This window comes from Phocoena phocoena, chromosome 3 (assembly GCF_963924675.1).
Source record: "Phocoena phocoena chromosome 3, mPhoPho1.1, whole genome shotgun sequence".
NCBI classification, from domain to species: domain Eukaryota; kingdom Metazoa; phylum Chordata; class Mammalia; order Artiodactyla; family Phocoenidae; genus Phocoena; species Phocoena phocoena.
Window position 1 is genome coordinate 12,286,579 of NC_089221.1, and position 19,266 is coordinate 12,305,844.

Here is a 19,266-nt window from a genome sequence, read left to right on the forward strand (position 1 = left end):
TTAAGCGGTCCTTGGACAACACGGGGGTGAGCTGTGTGGGTCCACTTATACTCAGATTTTTGTCAACAAATACGTACTATAGTACTGCCTGTTCCCACTGGAGCCTCGGATGTGGACTTCATGGGGGCGGGGTGAGAAGTGAGGCGCAGGGGTCAGCACCCCAACCCCTGAGTTGTTCAAGGGTCGGCTGTTTGCAGTGCCCTCCACTGATGTCATTCATGGCAGTGGAAAAGAAATGCTTAAATGGTGCTAAAACCCAACTTCCCTGTGCTTTTCAGAAGATTAATGTCTTGGTAAACAGCAAGACCGTCTTTAGGCAACCTGATTTTTTAAAAATCCTGTATCAGCCATGTCAATTGTCTTTGATATTAAAATTTAATAATGTTTCTAACTTAAATCCCTTTTGGAATTTATGCTTCCAAGTCTGAAGCTTTGATTTCTTACTTCCTTGATACATAATTGGGCTTCTCTTAACCAGAAAGGTATCATGCTGATCACAAATCAGAAGGTTTGTTTGACAGATATTTTCCTTTTAGCTCACTCTACTTGAGTTCATTTCCATGCAAGATGAAGGCCCTAAAAACTTTCAGAGTGTTTTGTTTGGCTGACTTTCTCCAATAAACAGCTTTTATACAATTTGCAATAGCAGTTTTTTCCACAGAGGTATTAATGTCTCTGGAGTTCTGTTTTCCTGTAGTTTTTTTTGTAAAGTATGTATTCATGCCAGTTAAAAGTAACTACCACTCCCATTGAAGTTGCAGGTGTATACACACTTGCATAAAGGACCTAATGTTAATTTATTATCTCAATAAATATTTGGTAGATGGCCACCATGTGCCAGACACGTAGAAGGTGTGTGAGATACTAGTGAGCAGAGGAAGCAAATGTCCCTGGCTGCTGGCAGGTGCATTCTAACCAGGAGAGAGACAGGCAGTGATCTTAGCAAGTGAATTACACCTCTTGGGAGGGTGAGGCGTGCTGTGGGGCGGAGCAGAGCAGACTGGGTGAGGGAGGTGCGTGGCAGTCGTGAGGGTTAGGGAGGCCGGTGAGAAGTGGCCTTTATTCGAGCAAAGCGTGAAGGAACCATGGAGACGTCCAGGGGAACAGCATTCCGGGCGGAAGGGGCACTGGTACACAGAGATGGAGGCCAGCAAGCCTGGAGGGATGGTGGGCAAGCTGGACCCTGTGGAGGAGCCCGGGGGGCGTTCGTGTAGAGTCTGAGGATGTTCACAGCTGGCTCTGCAGGCTGCCTAGTGAACTCTGCTCAAAACTTTTATTGTACAAAGTAAGATAGTTTATCCAGGTTTTGAACCCTGACCTCCTTCCTTTGGGGGATTTTTAAAGTCAATTTCCTGAGTGTTAGTCATAAAGATTTTCTAGTTAAAGCCTAAGTGAGGAAAGCAGGTTCCATAGCAGCAGAGTAACTATACTTGTATGAAGTGCCAGTGGGAAGGTTGAAGGAAGCCCAAGGACTAAATGAAACGGTAGCAACAAATGATACAAGTAATAAGGCAAAATGAGTGAAATGATAAGTGAAATAAACGGATGTGACGAAAAATCTGTTGAAGAATCGGATTTGACTGAAATCACTGCCGTATGTATGTATGTATCTATCCATCCATCCATCAGACCAGTGTTTTATGGTTATCCGTAGCTATAAAAGTAGGAAAGTCATACTTAAAGATCTTTCTATGTGCATATAAAATGAAATAAGTGTATTTCTGAGAGAGAGTTTTAAAACAGGGACTAAGTTTAAAATACCTCTATGAAGGCAGCTTCCCTAGTCGTGGCTTTTCCTCCGGGTCTACTGAGAATTAAAGAAGAAACGAGCGCGTGCTGTGATGCTGTGGCTTCAGGGATTTGGTTGAGCATCTGTGGGGGCGGGGGGGCGGCGGCGGGGGCTTAGCCACATAGGCTTCAGGAGAACGAAAATCTCAGACGGCTGCTGCCCTAAAAGGGCTTTCGGTCTAACTGGGGACACAGAATAAACAAGCGTAAGGCGGGAGGTGGCCGTAAGCACTACCTATGGCCTTCACAGGAGGAGAGTCGTGGAATGTAGAGGCCGTCCTGAGTGAGCACCCACTTGTTCATTTTGCAGAGGGACTGACCATCTACCAGGTGAAGGCACCGTCCAGAGACAGTCCAGACTTCTTCCTCGAGGTCATAAAAATGCCATTCATTGCAGAAGAGCTGAGGAAACGGAGCCAGTCTAGGATCGGGGGGATGGATTGGGTGGACTTAGGGTTTCAGTCTGAGTTTCTGTCACCAGCAGTTATTTTCCTGTTCAGAGCTCAGAGTTGTAGGCACGTTGCCACCGTGTTTCTGGTTTCTGGCAGTTGGGTTCATTTGCTTCACAATACTTTCCTGTTGTTTTTTTGCAGCAAACCAAAGAGAGAGTGAAGCTATTGATACAGCTGGCTGATGGCTTTTGTGAAAAGGGGCATGCCCATGCGGCAGAGATAAAAAAATGTGTCACTGCAGTGGATAAGAGGTACAGAGATTTCTCTCTGCGGATGGAGAAGTACAGGACCTCTTTGGAGAAAGCCCTGGGGATTTCTTCAGATTCCAACAAATCGGTAAATTGCTTTGTGCAAATTGAATAAATGACTGTCTTCTTCTTCGTACTGTTTGTCGATTTAATTAACTGAAGTTCGTTGACTCCCTTATTCCACAGAGTAAAAGTCTTCAGCTAGACATCATTCCGGCCAGTATCCCCGGGTCAGAGGTGAAACTCCGCGATGCCGCTCATGAGCTTAATGAAGAAAAACGGAAATCTGCCCGCAGGAAAGAGTAAGCTTGTCTTTAAGAACCTGCCGGGATTCATTGAAAAAGTGAAGAAAATGTCACTTGGACAAAGATGCTTACTTCTGTGTGTGCTTTGAAATCAAGCAGTGTTCATACTTCTCATTGCTCTGAATATGCTTAGTTTTTACAGCAAAAATGCCACTGTGTCCACTGTCCCCTGATGCAGAGACAGTATCTTGTTGTTTTGTTCATGTGCCCCCATTTCATATGTGGTTGACGAGTTGTTTTAGTGTCGTTTGTCATCAATAGGTCATGAGTACTAATACTAAGGAGAAGAAATTAATAACACAAGTGCAGCTCTTTGGAAGTTGCTAATTAGTAAACTGTACTAAATATTTATAAAGACAAAAGATTGCCCTAAACCAGTGGCTCTCAGTCGGGGCCAGCTTTGTCCCCCCGGACGGACATTTGGCAATACGTGGAGACATTTTTGGTTGTCACCCAGTGGGGAGCGGGGAGGGCTCCTGGCATCTAGTGGGCGGAACCAGGGATGCTGCGAAACGTTTTATAAGGCACAGGACAGTCCCACAGCAAAGCATCCTCCAGCCCCAAACGTCAGTACTGCCAAGTTGAGAAACCATGACCAGTAGGTACCTTAACAAAATTTTTTCCAGAATGTTTTTTCCTTTGAATTGGTGACTGGATACTGTTAGTTCTTCTATTCTTGCCTTAATTCTCCAGAACATATCACTGACTAGTGCTTTTTCAACCACCTTATTATTTCATAGACCCTAAAAGTAAATAGTTAACATAAGCATGTATCCTGACTGTGAACTAAACTAGTTGCTGTCTTTTCCTCTGCTTTAAGGTTCATAATGGCTGAGCTGATTCAAACTGAAAAGGCTTATGTAAGAGACCTCCGGGAGTGTATGGATGTAAGTAAGTTTTTCTGCTTATTTGTTGAGATGGAGTATAGTGTCGCTGTTGATTCTTACCTGTTGGCAGTTCTTAAAATAATCACGTTTTGCTGTTATTTTGGAGATTTGAAGTGCGCACGGAGCAGCCTTCTGTGCACGTTGCTGCACTTCTGTGAAGTTCTAGGCGTGTTGTTGCTCATTACAGAGATGACGCAGCACTAATCCTCTCATTCCGTTTACCACATGATGGCCTGGCTGATGTTCTCTCTGTGTAGAATTTTACAGCAGCTTCAGAGAACTGTGCCTACCGATTATGACTGGCAGCTGACGCTCAGTAGTTTAACGGAGCTTTGCCGTACCTTGTGACGTAGGTTTATCCCAAAATTTGAAGCTGGGAATGCATTTAGAGCTGAAAAGTATGGAAACTGTTCTCAAGTATTAATAACAACTGAGATTTTTAAAAAAATAGTTCCTCGTGTTTTTTTTTGCAAAAGGTTGTATCGTTAAGATATATTTTCAATTATACATTAACCCTGGGTACGTATTCACAGAGGTCAGGAGTACCTGTTTCTTGAAGGTGAGGTGTGGGTTTTCATCTAACCCTCTCTTTTTCCCTCCCGGCCAGACCTACCTGTGGGAAATGACCAGTGGTGTGGAGGAGATCCCGCCCGGCATTGTGAACAAAGAGCTCGTTATCTTCGGGAACATGCAGGAAATCTATGAGTTTCACAATAAGTGAGTGGCTTTATCTTTGGGGACCTCATTAGCCACTCTGGAAATCTGTGCCGAAGTTTCATGACAAATGAAAGTTTCCAATAAATAAGCATAGATTCCAGTGATTTTGTTGAAATTTGGAGGAAGCCTGCCAGACTTGCTTCACAAGCACAGACATTCTAGAGACAATTTTAGCAGAGACTCAACTTTGTGTTTACTTTTTATAGAAATGAGATTAGGAAAACTGAAAGCTGGTTTTGTAGGGACCCTAACTTCTCTCAAGCCTTTGTCATCAGCTGCTACATCAGTTAACTTCTTAAGGTTAAAAGAAAGAACCGCCCTCTGTGGGGCTGCTGGCTGGCATTTGGTCTTTTCTAATAAGAAGGAGGAAGGCACTGAGGACTGAACAGATGTGTAGTGTGACCAGAATAAAGTGCCCTTTCCACAGGCCATAGGAGGAACATGGTTTTATTTTCAAGATCAAAAAAAAAGGCAGCAGAAGCTCCTCTAGGTGGAGCCTGTACAGCCCAAATAGCCTGTGGAAAGAGGATGCTGGGCCAGAGCTGGCGGTGTCTTCCCCGCTTCCCTGCCCCCCACCCCAGCAAAGATGCTAGAATCTAAACGGGTTCTCTAGGCTGAGTGTTTACCTCCCTAACTTATGTCCTTAGCTAGTAAACGTACCACTTTCCCAGAAGTAAGCTGCTGTTGAAAGTGTTCAAAGGTGAACTCTTTGAAAGTCGCGATAACTTACCCTAGTTCAGAGCACTTGCTCTACATTTTGTTAAATTAAAGTCTAGAAGTTACAGTTTTCACTGCATTTAATTAAAATGATGAAGTTCAGACATTGTCTGAATTCACGGTATGCTTGGTCTAATTCCCGGCGTATCTCACTAGTAAAATGTTTTAGAACACCGTAATCATTTAGTATCGTTTTCTGTCTCTGCAGCATATTCCTCAAAGAGCTGGAAAAATATGAACAGTTGCCAGAGGACGTTGGACATTGCTTTGTAACCTGGGTAATGAGACCTCAGCTGCTTGTTCTGTCACAGTTGCTTTGAGGGAAGTTGGAAGGAATACTGTTCATTTCTCAAGTGTCGCCATTTTCTCCTGGTGTCTACAGAGAGAGAAATAGACTTTACCTCAAAGAATTACATTCTCCAGCTAGTTATTAATGTGGAATAAACTTTTTATTGACAGTAGTGATGGTTTGAGATAGAACGTTGAGTTCTCTTCATGGCCCTGGGGATTCACGGGTAATCGTGAGTGCCCAGCCCTGCCTGGGAGGATTGTCCGGTCGGGAGGGAGGGAAGGAGGCAAGTGACCTGGTGATCAGGCCCTGCTCTCTAAGTGTGACACTCACGTTTGCATATAGCATCATGGGAAGAGGGGCCGGCATCCAGCCCTGACTCTCCAGGCCAGGGGAGGACGTGTGTCCTATTAGCAGGATGTGTTTCTTATTTTAATAGCTTTCTTTATAAAGTAGGGTTTCTTAAATTGGGGGCTTGAATTTCATTTATATACACAGCTTCTTTTCTACATAAAAGTATATCATAATTTGATTTATTGTCATTTGAAAGAGATAGTCTAATTTTCTTTTTGTTTATATAGGCAGACAAGTTTCAGATGTATGTCACATATTGCAAAAATAAGCCTGATTCTACTCAGCTGATATTAGAGCATGCGGGATCCTACTTTGATGTAAGTAATAGATCGCTAAAGAAGCTGTGATATTTTCTAAGTTGCATTTCGTGTACATAAAATGCAGCATGACTCATAACTTTCACCTAATGGATGGCATGATACCATTTTTATCTATCACATTTATAATGGGATATTCTTTTTTTTTTTTCCACACTTTACTGGGGTATAATTGCTTTACAATGGTGTGTTAGTTTATGCTTTATAACAAAGTGAATCAGTTATACATATACATACGTTCCCATATCTCTTCCCTCTCGCATCTCCCTCCCTCCCACCCTCCCTGTCCCACCCCTCCAGGCGGTCACAAAGCACCGAGCTGATCTTATAATGGGATATTCTTATATTCTGTTTTTAAAAGATGCTTCTCAAATACTGCAAGCTGTATATCTGTAAAAAATTCCGATTTTAATATATACATGTGTGTATATGTCATTACTTACAATTTATATATAGTCATTAATTTTTTACATGTAATATCATGTAAAAAGTATGAGTATTAACTATTAAGCTTCTTTCCCCCTCTATAAACAAGTAACTTTGAATCTTTTTCGATCATTTATTGTTCCCATTTCAATTTCATGATGTTATTGACTTCCAGAAGTGGCCTGTCAGTACAGTTGTACACGTAGCTCTCTAACAGCTCAGACCGTCGGGAGGTTCATTAATTATGTTCTCATTGGTGTGAACATAGTTCGTCGTTTTTGGGACCGTGTTGCGGGGAGGTTATTTAGTACGAAAGGTGGTGGAGCCTCATGATATATAGAGTGATTTGGGGGTTTCCAGAACAGAGTCAAATGTGTGCCAAATAAATTTTGATTAAAAGATAAGGTACTTTCGAATTTTACGTATAATTTGGTGCATGAGGCCACGAGGGTATTAGACTTGTTTCCGTCTTTATGTTTGTACATGGCCGAGTGTGATCATCTGCTCTTCGCCGAAAGTCTGGGAAATTAGGATACATTTCAGCTCCTGTCTTTTGAGATGGAGCCCTGCCTGTAGATGCCCCTATCTTAGTGGCCATTCTCATGGCCAGTAGTTACACATCACTGCCTGGGTGAATATGAAGCCCTGCTCCCAGCCCAGTGAGGCCTTTTCTTTCCGATATTTCACACGACCCTGGGTCTTTGCCATTATGTGGAGCCCAGCACTGTGGCTCTATGCAGTTAGGATTTTTGAAGGCCTTATTGACCGTATGGCACATGTGCTGTTTGGAATCAAAAGTCATTAAAAAAAGCCCCATGCCCTAAGGAAGATGCCAAGAGCTAAGATACTGCAAATACAGTAGGTTGGTGTGAAAATGAGAGCAAGCAGGAGAGAGGACTTCCTTATAGCGAGGACGAAGGAAGCCTCCAGTAGGGAGGGTTGCGATGTGGCCTGTGACGAGGGTGCGCACGTGGCCGAAGCTTCAGGAGCTGCAGTGGGAGAGTCTGACTGCCGGGCAGGCACAGTGATGATGGCACCAGGGGTGGTTGGCTTCCCTGCTTGACCTCTGCACGTGGAGGCCTGTAATACAGGGGAAACACTGTGTCTTTAGTATTCAAAGTGATGACCGAGATTTGTTATTTTTATGTTGACCTTATTAAAAGAAGCAATAGTGATTCCTACTTTAGAAAAAGTGGTTTGTGTGTATTCATCGTGGGGGTAAATGAATGTAAATTTTTAGTTCCTGTTATCTGACTTACACAGTGGTGTGTGTGTGTGTGTATGCTTTTTTTAAATTCAGGAGATACAACAGCGGCACGGATTAGCCAATTCCATCTCTTCCTACCTTATTAAACCTGTTCAGCGAATAACGAAGTATCAGCTCCTTTTAAAAGTATGTATGAAGCCTCTTCAGCCTGAAAAATTTTATGCACCGTGCATTATCCTTTTGACATTGTTTTATGTATGTAAAGTACCCTGAGTTTTTGAAATAACACCTAGCAAATTAATGTTATTTTACAACTCATTGCCGTTTATTGCCCCGACCCATCTGTCAGTGCATCTGGTAAATAATAGTGTATTTCTTGATTATGCACCTGAACTTTGTTGACTGACCCTAGTCCCTGACATAAAATGAGAAGGGAAGGAAAAATTGTCAATCCTGGATGACTTAGTACCATTGTTCCCAGTATGACTTGTATCAGACTGACCCCTGCTGTTTCTTGGTTATGAATGATTATAGTTAAAATCACACTTGTAAAAACCAAATAATGATTAGTTCTGACGATAGAATGGTGAAGAAAACTTAGCATTTGTGATAAGAGTTGTTACAGAATTCATTATATATAACTGACGCACATTTTCTTGACTACAAGAAAAATAATTTACAAACTCTATCTCATGGTGTTTACCCCACCGTTTCCTTGGCTGGTGAATGTTATTAAACATTAGAACGTACCCACATCCGTTCATCCCAGTAAGAACATTGCATGAACCCAACTAAGTCCCCAGTTCGGTCCTAACACAGCAATAGGAGATGATCATGTAATTTTTCTAGATATAAAAGAAATACAGAAGATGAAGTTATGAATGCCTGAAACCCTTATTTTTACCCTTTTTGTTCATACAAAAAAATCTAGAAACAGTAAAAAGTGCCTACATTCTTTGGTGAAGGGGTACCATTATGGCATTCTTACATTGGAAGAGCTCTCCTGCACTTCCCTGTCAGAACCCCATTAAGTGATTTTATGACCACCACGGCAGAAATACGTGGTTGCTATAAACATGAAATACAAGTCAGGAGGCTAAGTTGTTTGTATTCACGTTTGCCCTTTGCTTTCTAATTCTGCAGAGGCAATTTACCTCTTAGTGTCCTCAGGATTGATGGGTTTTGTTTTTAGCACATGGTTCTAGTAAAGATCTCTTCCTCGGTGACCTCACATGTAGTCATTCACTGTTAAACCTCTGCTTCAATTTATAAACCTGACTTTATTCTGCCCAGGGGTTCTTCAAGAGAGCAGTCATGAGCTATGCTGAGCTCCCCAGCGAGGAGCGTTTCCTGACAGTGATGTTAGCCTCAGTGCATTGCAGTTTTAAAGCGCTTTTTGCCAAGCTGCTCAGAATAATAGGTGCACACCATCTGGCCATGAGAAGAGGGGCCTGTCAGGCAGCTGCATTGCCCGAAACCATCCAGGGTATGACTGCAGGGCCACGTCCCTCTTGTTGAGCCCCAGGACACAGAAAGCTGTTGTTACTGTCACTGCCTGATAAAAATCATAGATGCGCTGGTGAGAAAATATCTTGGAGCCCGCCAGAATGTGAATCTGTTGTCCTGCTGTCACTCCTCTAATGACAGGTGTTCCCCTACGCAGATCTGAAATGTAATTATGCCCGGGGAGGCGTGCTGCAATCATTAGAGCTTTCTGAATGTCCCAGCACAGAGAAGAAGCGTTTCCCTGTAGGTAACTGCAGCGATGCTGTTCCCGCTGTGAGATAGGGCAGCTCCAGGGCCGAGGAGACGTCGTGTTCACGGCGCCAGAGGGCTCAGGATCATGCTGGGATCCTGTGCAAGCAGAGCAGTACTAACTGGACTCTGGCTTGACCTTCGGATGTAACCACTAGCCGACTGTGCTTTGCTACACTGCTTAAATATTTCATTTGTCATTTTTGAGGCTCGGTAGTTGACGTGGACACTAACTTCGTTTTAATCTCTGACTGTGTCTGGTTTCCTCTGAACTGAAGAAACGTCCTGATTTGAGCAGGACACACCCTTGCATCCATTGGATTAAGAGGCAGTTCAGTTTTATCATTCGCTCTCTGTGCGAATCTCTGCCCAATTGACCACAGTTTGTTTTTATCTTGCAAGTCATGGATTTTCACAGACTCTTTCATTTCTGCAAAGACCTCCGTAGCGGAGCATGTTGCTCTCCTGGGCTCGCTCACGGTGTCGGTTTCCCACAGGAGCTGCTCACGTGCTGCGAGGAGGGGAAGGGGGAGATTAAGGACGGCCTGGAGGTGATGCTCAGTGTGCCAAAACGGGCCAACGACGCCATGCACCTGAGCATGCTGGAAGGTACGTCCTCCCGCCTCCTGCTGACGCCACCTGTCCACCCCCCCCACCACCCCCCCACCGCGTCCTTGTGCCTCTGTGTTTAGTTAGGAGTCATCAGTGCAGGTGCAGGTGCCTTCTTTTTGCAATAATTGGTCTCGTTGCTTCCCTTAAGGAGTACATGACATGCTTCGACCTCATCACAAGCCTGTCCTTGTCCCCTCACTGGAGAGCAGCCGCTCCACACTCTGAACCCTGGGAGCACCTTGTGTCACTTGCCTTCAGCTACCTGGTCTCTGTGTTAGAAGGACAGGTGGAAGGATAGGTAGATCCATCCCCCAAGATTGTAAAATCCCTAACAGCGCTCGAATCTTCCCCATCTCTGGCATCACTTGTCAGAGCCTTGAACCAAGCAGGTTCCACATCCCTGCCCGTGCAGCCAAACAGCGCGTGGAACGTGGCAAAAAGAGAATCAGATAAATACGCCTAAAAATGGTCAACGCCACTATAGTTTCCACGAATGCTTCTGTTTAAGAAAGCTATTTCTGTGTTTCAGCTCAACTCTCATTATCAGGTTACGCAGAGTTATTTTAAGAAGTAATCCTGCCCCAAACGCTTTGGCCAGCCTGTGTGGTCACCATTGGTCCCATTGAACAGTTTCCCAGTTAGGGCAGAGGTGCTGCTGTTTGTTAGTTACAGAGACCCCGCCCCCCCCACCTCAGAGGCCAAGCCAGAGCACCTTTTCCCCCTCTGATGTAAAATCCCGAGCTGTTGGGCAGCCCTCAGGGCGTCACCGGGGACTCAGGCTCTGTCCAGCTGGTCTCTCTCCACTCCTTGGATGTTTTGCTGGTTGGCCAGCTGCAGGGTGTGTCAAGGCCACGTTAGCCTTCCATCTAGCAGGATGTGGGGAAAGAGCGGGGAGGGGACAGCTCGAAGGGCAGAAACCAGAAGTTGTGCCCGAGTCTCCCTGCGTGGCCCGGGCATAGGTGAGCGTGCTTGTGACTGCTCCTGGCCGCACGGGGGGATGGGAAGTGTAGTGCTGGCTTGAGCGGCCACGGAGGGGCTTCTGCTCCTAGAGGACGGGGCCCCTGGAGGCTGGCACGTAACTAGAAGCCCCTGCCCGGGTGTCGGCCACTTGAGGAAGAGACAGCCGCAGTGAACGGCAGCCAGTGACCAGAGCGCGACCGACTGGCTTGAAGAGCTTCGTGTCCAGAGGAGAGAAAACCCCCCAAGGAAGGGTAGCCAGAGGCCCAGATGGGAAACTTTAATCAGAGATTGAGTGGATGGGCGTTTTGCAAATGTTTAAGTAGCCATGATGCTACTACTGCATCATTTTTCATTTTCTTTCAAATTGACCGTGCCTCCTTTTTTTCGTGTTCTAGGGTTTGATGAAAACATTGAGTCTCAGGGAGAACTCATCCTGCAGGAATCCTTCCAAGTGTGGGACCCCAAAACCTTAATTCGAAAGGGTCGAGAACGGCACCTCTTCCTTTTTGAAATGTCCTTAGTGTTTAGTAAAGAAGTGAAAGATTCCAGTGGCAGAAGCAAGTACCTTTATAAAAGCAAATTGTTTGTAAGTATAGGCCTTCAGAATTGTAAGTTTAAAGGTGACACAGTTGCAGCTTCTTGTGGTCAGAGAAAAATTACTGTTTGTGGCCTTCAGTTTAACCTCCAAACTCCTAAAGTGTGACTCTGAAGCAGCTTCTTCAGTGAAATTCTGACAGCCTTGAGTCCACTGGAGGGCGCTTGTGAGTTTTGAGTGTCCCTAGACCTAGGAAACTTGCTTTTTCTAAATCCCGTAGAATCCAACTGCAGCATAAGAAGACACTTCGTAAGTGAACTTAAATTATTTATCTCCTGTGTGCCTTAACTAGCTTTATAAATCAATCAGTCATGTTAGACTATAATTAAGTTCTCATCTCATTATAATTAATATTTCATTCACCGACATTGGAATTTATCGAAGCAGCCTACTGGGTGGCTAACTGTGGGCTCTTAATGATGAAGTTTGATTTTTTCATTAAAAATACATTTATGAAAAACAGCAGCAGAATACCATTATGAGAGAAAATGTATGTTATAAGCAGAAATCGTTTTAAAGGTACCCAGCCCCACCTGCCTAGAGACAGCCTCCCTTGAGCGCTTGGTAGATAGAGTGATGCCTCTGAATTCTTTAACTTGCCGGCGTACTTCCGGGCAAGAGAAACACACCTGGTGCTCTTTTCTGTGGGTGGCAGCCCCACACGAGTATCTATAAACCACAGGTCGACGCTCCGAAAAGTCTCGGGCGGGTGTCATCCTCGCCTTCCCTGCGTGGGCGATATCTCAGAGGGCTTTCAACACAAAATTGCTGGGCAGTGGGAGGAAAAAATCACAATCAGAGAATAGAAAATGGGGTAGAATTTGGTTTCTTCACAGGATATGGCAGATCACTTATAAATATTGGTAGATGTTTGGACTTTGGACAACTTATACATTATACATTTTTATGGTATCCACGTATTAATCAAATTCCCGAAGTAATAGAATACTACCAAGTGTAGAAGTCACCTTAATAATAATCTGGGGTTTGCAGGTTCAGGCTAACGATAGGCATACCATTTTCTTTGGCTTGTTTCCTGTTTGAGATTGGCTTTTGGATCACAGCCCACCTTACATCATTTTAGATCATATTGTAACTGGAAAGAAAACATGAAGCATTGCTGTCTAATAATTTCACTAGCTGGCCTTAATCAGTCCCTAGGGCCCAAGCTAGTCTGTTTTAGAAGCTGATACATCTTCACTTAATTTATCTTTTAAAAGTTAAGGTTCCCTCAGAGGCCACAATTATGAATCACTTCCTTTGCTGGAAAGGAGAGAATGCATTGGGGTGAACCTGATTGCGGGGGAGGATGAAGACGTTGACCTTCATCTACACTCTTCCGTGTTCTGCATCTCCTGCAAATGCATGTATTATAGAGAGAAAGTTTGTCTCTTAGCCCCCTTAACATTATTGGCGAAATAGTAAACATTAATGCTATTGATAAACACAGTGGAAACGAGCTGCGTTTTAAAATATCATTTAGCTTCTCCTGTGAAGCTAGTTCGTCAATGAAGGTGCATGGTAGCAGCTCTTTTGCAACTAGGACAGACTCATTTTATTGCTTATTAGGTTGAAAATAGCTCTTGATTTTCCAGATAATAGGAAATAGAACTTTCCAGATATTTTGTTTTCTTCTTCTGGATTTGCTTGTTGACCTGCATCAGGATTTCCAGTGGAGGTGCTCAGAGGAAGCGAAAGAGATGAAGCCAATCATGTGTAGCCTAAGAACAAAATTTCCTCATTTTAACTAAAGTGAGGTCTAAGGAGTATGTGTCAGTGTAAACAAAACCGTGTCATTACAACCTAGCATGAGCACAGGTCACCAAAAACGGTTTCCTTTGTCTCTGTTCTATATCCTGCCAGAATTTTACTGTTGCCTAATTATGTAATTGTCTTTTTATCCAGACCTCAGAGTTGGGTGTCACAGAACACGTTGAAGGAGATCCTTGCAAATTTGCACTGTGGGTGGGGAGGACGCCAACTTCAGATAATAAAATTGTCCTTAAGGTACGTCCATCCGAAGCTTGGGAATGTGCTTTGTGACAAGGTTACCATGTCTGTGAGTGCTTTTTCCTGTTGTTGAGCCATATTGGTTTTCATGTCCTTTTATTGTTCCCTTTGTGTTCTGTAGAGATTGGGGATTACCACAAAAAGAACAGTAGAATAAATTCAGTTTGGTATTCTAGTGGTGAAATTACTCGAGCTAAATTTTTGCTTGCCTACAAAAGGTCACTTGGAGAAAGGTCTTTCTAAACTTCTCCATTCTTCCAGTCTTGCAAAGAATTGGGTGATTGCATAAGAGATGCAAGAAGTTGAGGTACAGGAGGAGGGAGATATGGACCAGTAGCTTCCCATTGTGCACTTGACCTCTGGTTTCCAAAGGAGAATAGGCACCTGATGAATCTGTGAGGGCCTTTGGCAGTTTCAAGGCTGAACGTGCCAGGAGTCTTCATGGGGTCCTAAGAGTCTTTGGCTTTCCAGTTTGGAGGCAGAGAAAAAAAGTGGCGGGGAGCGGGGGCGGTCATGATCAGGTGTAGGGTTTGGTAATGTTATCATTTAAAGTGTTTAAAAACACTAAGGGTGCTTTGGAGTGTGTAGTCTTTGAGGGAGGAATATATCTTTGAATATTTAATTTGAACGCTGTTTTGAGTATACTAACCTCTCCTAGGAAAGTTGGAGGGCTCTAAGGGTGTCTTGTGGACTTCCCTCCTCCTGTGTTTGAGAAAATGCAGATGGAACTGTCTTCCTGAGCTATCTGGAAAGACCATAAGCGACTTCAGATGTAGCTGAAGATTTGTAGAATATTGGGAGACGAGCCAAAGGCTTAATGGGCCTCTGGTGTGTGGACTTGCATGTCAGCAATTTTGTCCCTTACATTCTTTTTGAATCTCTCTACGGTATTTCCAGCAACTGTGAGTTATTTAACAGTACAGCGCTCTTGTAGAGCCTGTACTTTAGTGACCGCTGACTGTGGAAGCCATTGTGTTCCTAAGGTCTTTATTCACATGGAAATGATGGATTGTTTTGCAATGAATATATGACTACCAACCCAGTGTATTCTCGTTAGTACTGGCGTAAAGCCCTATAAAATACAAATTGCACTGATAGCTCGATATTAGATAGCTGAACTTTTCTAAGGGATAAAGTTTTAAAGTATACTCAAGACCTTAAAACTTCCAACTCATGAGTATTTATCCAGATTAGCTGCAGTGACACATGCCAAAGGGTACATCTGAGAAATAGTGCCAGGTATTCTAGCCAGACATGGACTACTTTCATTTAGGACATAATAAAATACTCACGATGCAATTGAAGAATCAGATTTCCTTGCAGGCTTTACCAAATGAAAGTTTTCTAGGGAATGGAGGGTAATATTTTTCTGACTTCTAACGAGAGGCTAAAGGAAATGCCGTCCTTATTAATTTCAGACACTGCTTAGCGGTGGTGGTGGTGATGGCTAGATGGTGGTGGAGGTGGAGGTGGTGGATATCTTAGCAGTGGCGATGGTGGTTATGGTATAGGTGGTGGTGAGGGTGTCGATGGTGGTAGAGATGGTGAGGGTGTCGATGGTGGTAGAGATGGTGATGGCTAGATGGTGGTGGAGGTGGAGGTGGTGGATATCTTAGCAGTGGTGATGGTGGTTATGGTATAGGTGGTGGTGAGGGTGTCGATGGTGGTAGAGATGGTGAGGGTGTCGATGGTGGTAGAGATGGTGATGGCTAGATGGTGGTGGAGGTGGTGGATATCTTAGCAGTGGCGATGGTGGTTATGGTATAGGTGGTGGTGAGGGTGTCGATGGTGGTAGAGATGGTGAGGGTGTCGATGGTGGTAGAGATGGTGAGGGTGGAGGTGGAGGTGGAGGTGGAGTTGGTGGATATTTTAGCAGTGGCAATGGTGCTTATGGTATAGGTGGTGGTGAGGGTATAGACAGTGGTAGAGATGGCAGTGGTGTAGATGGTGTAGACAGTGGTGGTGGTGGCGGTGGTGACAGTAACGGTGGTAATGACGGTGATGGTGATGGCCTAGTACTTGTAGAACAAAATTGTGACCTGTTTTTACTTTTACAGTCTGGAAAGGAGAATTTTATTTCTAAATCCTTTCTTGAGCAGATTGAGACTACTGAGAGTATGAAACAAATTATTCCCTTCTTTAGCCACGTGGGGCCTTTGCTTAGTACTCTAGCTGGGTTACCTTTCTTTTACTGTCTCTGAAAAACGGGTGCCTTTTTTCCTTGTTGAATTAGGAGAATTGCTCTCCATAAAGATAATGGTCAGTTTGCTCTACTTAAATTATGAGAATTTTCTTTATTTCTGAACATGGTACATACAGATCTCCAAACTTTGCCAAATGTCCTTTCTCAGATACTTCGCTTTGTTTAACGTCCCAAATATTTGTCTCAGGCATTTAAATGCCAGTAGTTCTGTGTTGTTCACAGTTGTCCATCCTGAGATGCTGATTTCATGCACAGATTCCCCTGTTCCCTAGTCACGCTGCCTCCTGCCCCAGGAGAAATCGGTTTAACTGCTCTCCTGGCATCAGATCTGGGGAGAGGGACAGGAGGCTCCTTTTCTCCTTCACTCATTTCTCTGTTACTGCCTCTCATTAACTTTGAAGACACACCCTCCAGTGAAAACATTTTGTTTAGAAAGAGAGTTCTCAATTTTAATTTCCTTCCCCAGCATGGGCTTTGACCTTGTATTTTCAAAAACAAGGTCCACCACGAGAAAATGCTGGGTTCCCCTCCCTGCGTGATCTCATCCATAATCCCACTGACGATTGTTTTAATCATTCACAGGGAATTATGCTTATATCATAGGAGGTTGATGTTTTCCGTAAGGAAATTAAAAACTGTTACTAAGGCCCAGAACATGTAAAAAAGGAAAAAAAAAAAAAAAAAAAACCACCTCCTTTGAGGCACAGTGAAAGAAAAAAATCTGGAAAAAGTGATGCCATATGTGTTCATTCCACCGATGCTTGTTGAGTATCTACGATGTGTCTTTTCCAGAGAACCTTTCTCCAGTGTTGCAGTGGAGTTGAGGGAAATCCACCATATGTAACTGGCAGTAGGCTACCCTGGTTTATCCCAGTGGTCTAACCAGAGGTGGATACAGGCAGAGATGGGGGGATGGGCTGAGGTGTCCACCCCCCCGGGAATCCCGGCCTCTTCACCTGCTGGCAGTGTGGCCTTAGGCATATTTCCGGTGTGTCCACACTGCAGGTCCTCATTTATAACAGGAGGATCAGGGAGGCCCCAACTCCATAGAGTGCAAGTGGGGATATGGGGAGCGGACGCAGCTGGGGAAACGGTGCAGCTGCGCCAGTTGATCGTGAGTCCAAGGGGGCGAGGTGGCGAGCTCTGGGGCACTGGCCACTTGTCTGCCTAAAGGGCCTCAAGACACTTGGGTTTGGGGGTGGTTGTGTTTTCGTATTTACCCAGGGCTGCTTAACAGGTCTTAGGGCTGGAGAATGATTGATTACTAGGATATTCAGAGATCTGGAATAACATGAATGCTATAGAATAAAAACGGCCTTGATGACAGAATATTCAAAATTAGGGTCATTTATTTGGTGGGGAATTAAACACAGGAGATGGTTGCTTTTCTGCTGAAAAGTTATTTTTTAAACGGGCAATTCCAGGAATGCAGGGACCTGAGTGTGGTTAGTGCAGGTTCTGGAATAAGGCCCCTTCTGTATCCTGATTGATTCTAACACTTTGTCAAGGCCTCCAGTATAGAAAACAAGCAGGACTGGATCAAGCATATCCGGGAAGTGATCCAGGAAAGGACCATTCACCTGAAAGGCGCCCTGAAGGAGCCCATTCACATCCCCAAAACAGCTCCGGCAACGAGACAGAAGGGAAGGAGGTCAGTGCCTGGGGATTTTTTTGTAAGTTTGCTTTTATTGAAGGAAAGGAACAAGGCAATGTTAACATACTATTTTTCAAAAATCATTTTTCTCAAATATTTTTGAGAAGTATTGAGGAGTAATTTTTTAAAGAATACAATTTATGTATAGCATCATTCTTAGTAATGAAATTCCTTTGTCAAGACAACAACCTCCTTCAGCTTAAAGTAAATGAAAGTCTATATGCAAATCCCTAATTCTTTTCCTTTTCCACCCCAAGTGTTATTAATCTGTGCTCCTGTGTAAGTCGTGCATGTGACCTTGGACAAGTTATGTAGCACCTAGACGTTTTTGCTTCTCATTTCTAAAATGGCGGTGACCCTATCAACTGGATTTTTATTACTGTGAGAACTAAGTGCAGTGGTAGATGTTAGACTCTCAGCCCAGGGCCCAGCAAAAAACCTGTTCTCAGTGAAGAGTCAGTCATGTATCGTCATTAATACCGTGGTGGCAGCCGTAATCAGAGACCGATTTGCACCTCTTTAAACAAATCTGTTCTTCCTCCAATGGCTGATAGCCCATCTTTACCATTCTTGAAAAGCAAATCCAGCAATGTCAGGAATTTCTCTGTGTCTCCAGGGATGGAGAGGATTTGGATAGCCAAGGAGATGGCAGCAGCCAGCCTGATACGATTTCAATCGCATCCCGGACGTCTCAGAACACGCTGGACAGTGATAAGGTGAGCCAGAACGAGCCCTTTCTTTGGGGAGGTGCATGTGGCCAGTCTCCGGTCAGTCGATAAATGACAGTTTGTCATCAGCATTTCAAACAGCTGCCATGGGTTAAAAGAGGTGCCCGGACGTGGTACCAGGAGCAAAGATTTGCAGTGTCAGGGCTGGCAGACTTGAACCCTGAAGATTCAGGAAAAAGTCACTCGCCCTTTCCAGTGCCGTTACATGGTTTTCTATCCGAGTGTTCTAAGGCAGTGTGTTTAAGCTTTTTTATTTTATATTAAGCAGAAGACCCTATTATTTTAAATTAAGTCTTACACAGAGCCCTGGTGTGTGAAAGCGGGGCGCTCTGATTGAAGCAGGGACAGCGGCATCTGCCGGTGGGCCCTGAGGCGTCCGTGAACTACCCACCAGGAAGGAGGATCTGATTTGCAGCAAAGAAGTCTGTAGGTTTACCTTCTACAGCAGTGGCCTAGAGTGTCCTGTGATTCTGTCTTGATAGAATCAACTAACCTACAAAATAAACTGATGGGAGAAGTTGGAACCCTGGGCTTACGTGATGCACAGGTGACCAGAGTCCCCTGTAAAAGCCAGAGGAGGCATTGATGTCCACAGAGTCCTCAGTTCCTACTGAGATAAGCACCTATTCTGTTCTTTTTCTAGAAGGCTTAAGACCAAGTTCTTAAAACAAGGTTTTGACAGCAAGTAGGGGTTTCATTGAACTTGCCGTTGGTTCAGAATTCCTGGGTTTCTCAGTGCCTGACACGGGCTGGACTTTCCCACGAGAGACATTCGTCCCGAGGGGGCTGGAGGAGTCTGCCTTTGCACGATGTCTCCACAGCCCACTCGCTGTCCTGACCTCCCGTCATTTGGAGACGGCCGCTGTCAGAGGAGAGAGCCCAGCGCAGGGGTTTGCTTCAGAGGGCAAGTCTGAGTCCCAGGCTTCGGTCTTTTCTCACTTGCTTTCGCAGAATTCATGGTGTTGAATGTTGTTTCCAGGACAGAAGTGAGTAGGTTTAAAAACATTGGTTTCCTACATTGATTTCATTTTCAGACTTCTAA

General features: G+C 44.3%; 1 protein-coding gene across 1 annotated transcript in view; it reads left to right on the forward strand.

Annotated features, from left to right (window-relative positions):
• Positions 1 to 19,266, forward strand: part of TRIO (trio Rho guanine nucleotide exchange factor) — a 372,408-nt gene that overhangs the window by 264,120 nt on the left and 89,022 nt on the right. Inside the window, exons 22-33 of the mRNA XM_065873385.1 lie at positions 2,382 to 2,576; positions 2,675 to 2,790; positions 3,614 to 3,680; positions 4,288 to 4,397; positions 5,323 to 5,392; positions 5,985 to 6,074; positions 7,801 to 7,893; positions 9,960 to 10,071; positions 11,430 to 11,620; positions 13,535 to 13,636; positions 17,351 to 17,493; positions 18,113 to 18,212. Of these exons, the coding sequence (XP_065729457.1) occupies positions 2,382 to 2,576; positions 2,675 to 2,790; positions 3,614 to 3,680; positions 4,288 to 4,397; positions 5,323 to 5,392; positions 5,985 to 6,074; positions 7,801 to 7,893; positions 9,960 to 10,071; positions 11,430 to 11,620; positions 13,535 to 13,636; positions 17,351 to 17,493; positions 18,113 to 18,212 (1,389 nt within the window). The remainder of the gene's footprint in view (positions 1 to 2,381; positions 2,577 to 2,674; positions 2,791 to 3,613; positions 3,681 to 4,287; positions 4,398 to 5,322; positions 5,393 to 5,984; positions 6,075 to 7,800; positions 7,894 to 9,959; positions 10,072 to 11,429; positions 11,621 to 13,534; positions 13,637 to 17,350; positions 17,494 to 18,112; positions 18,213 to 19,266) is intronic.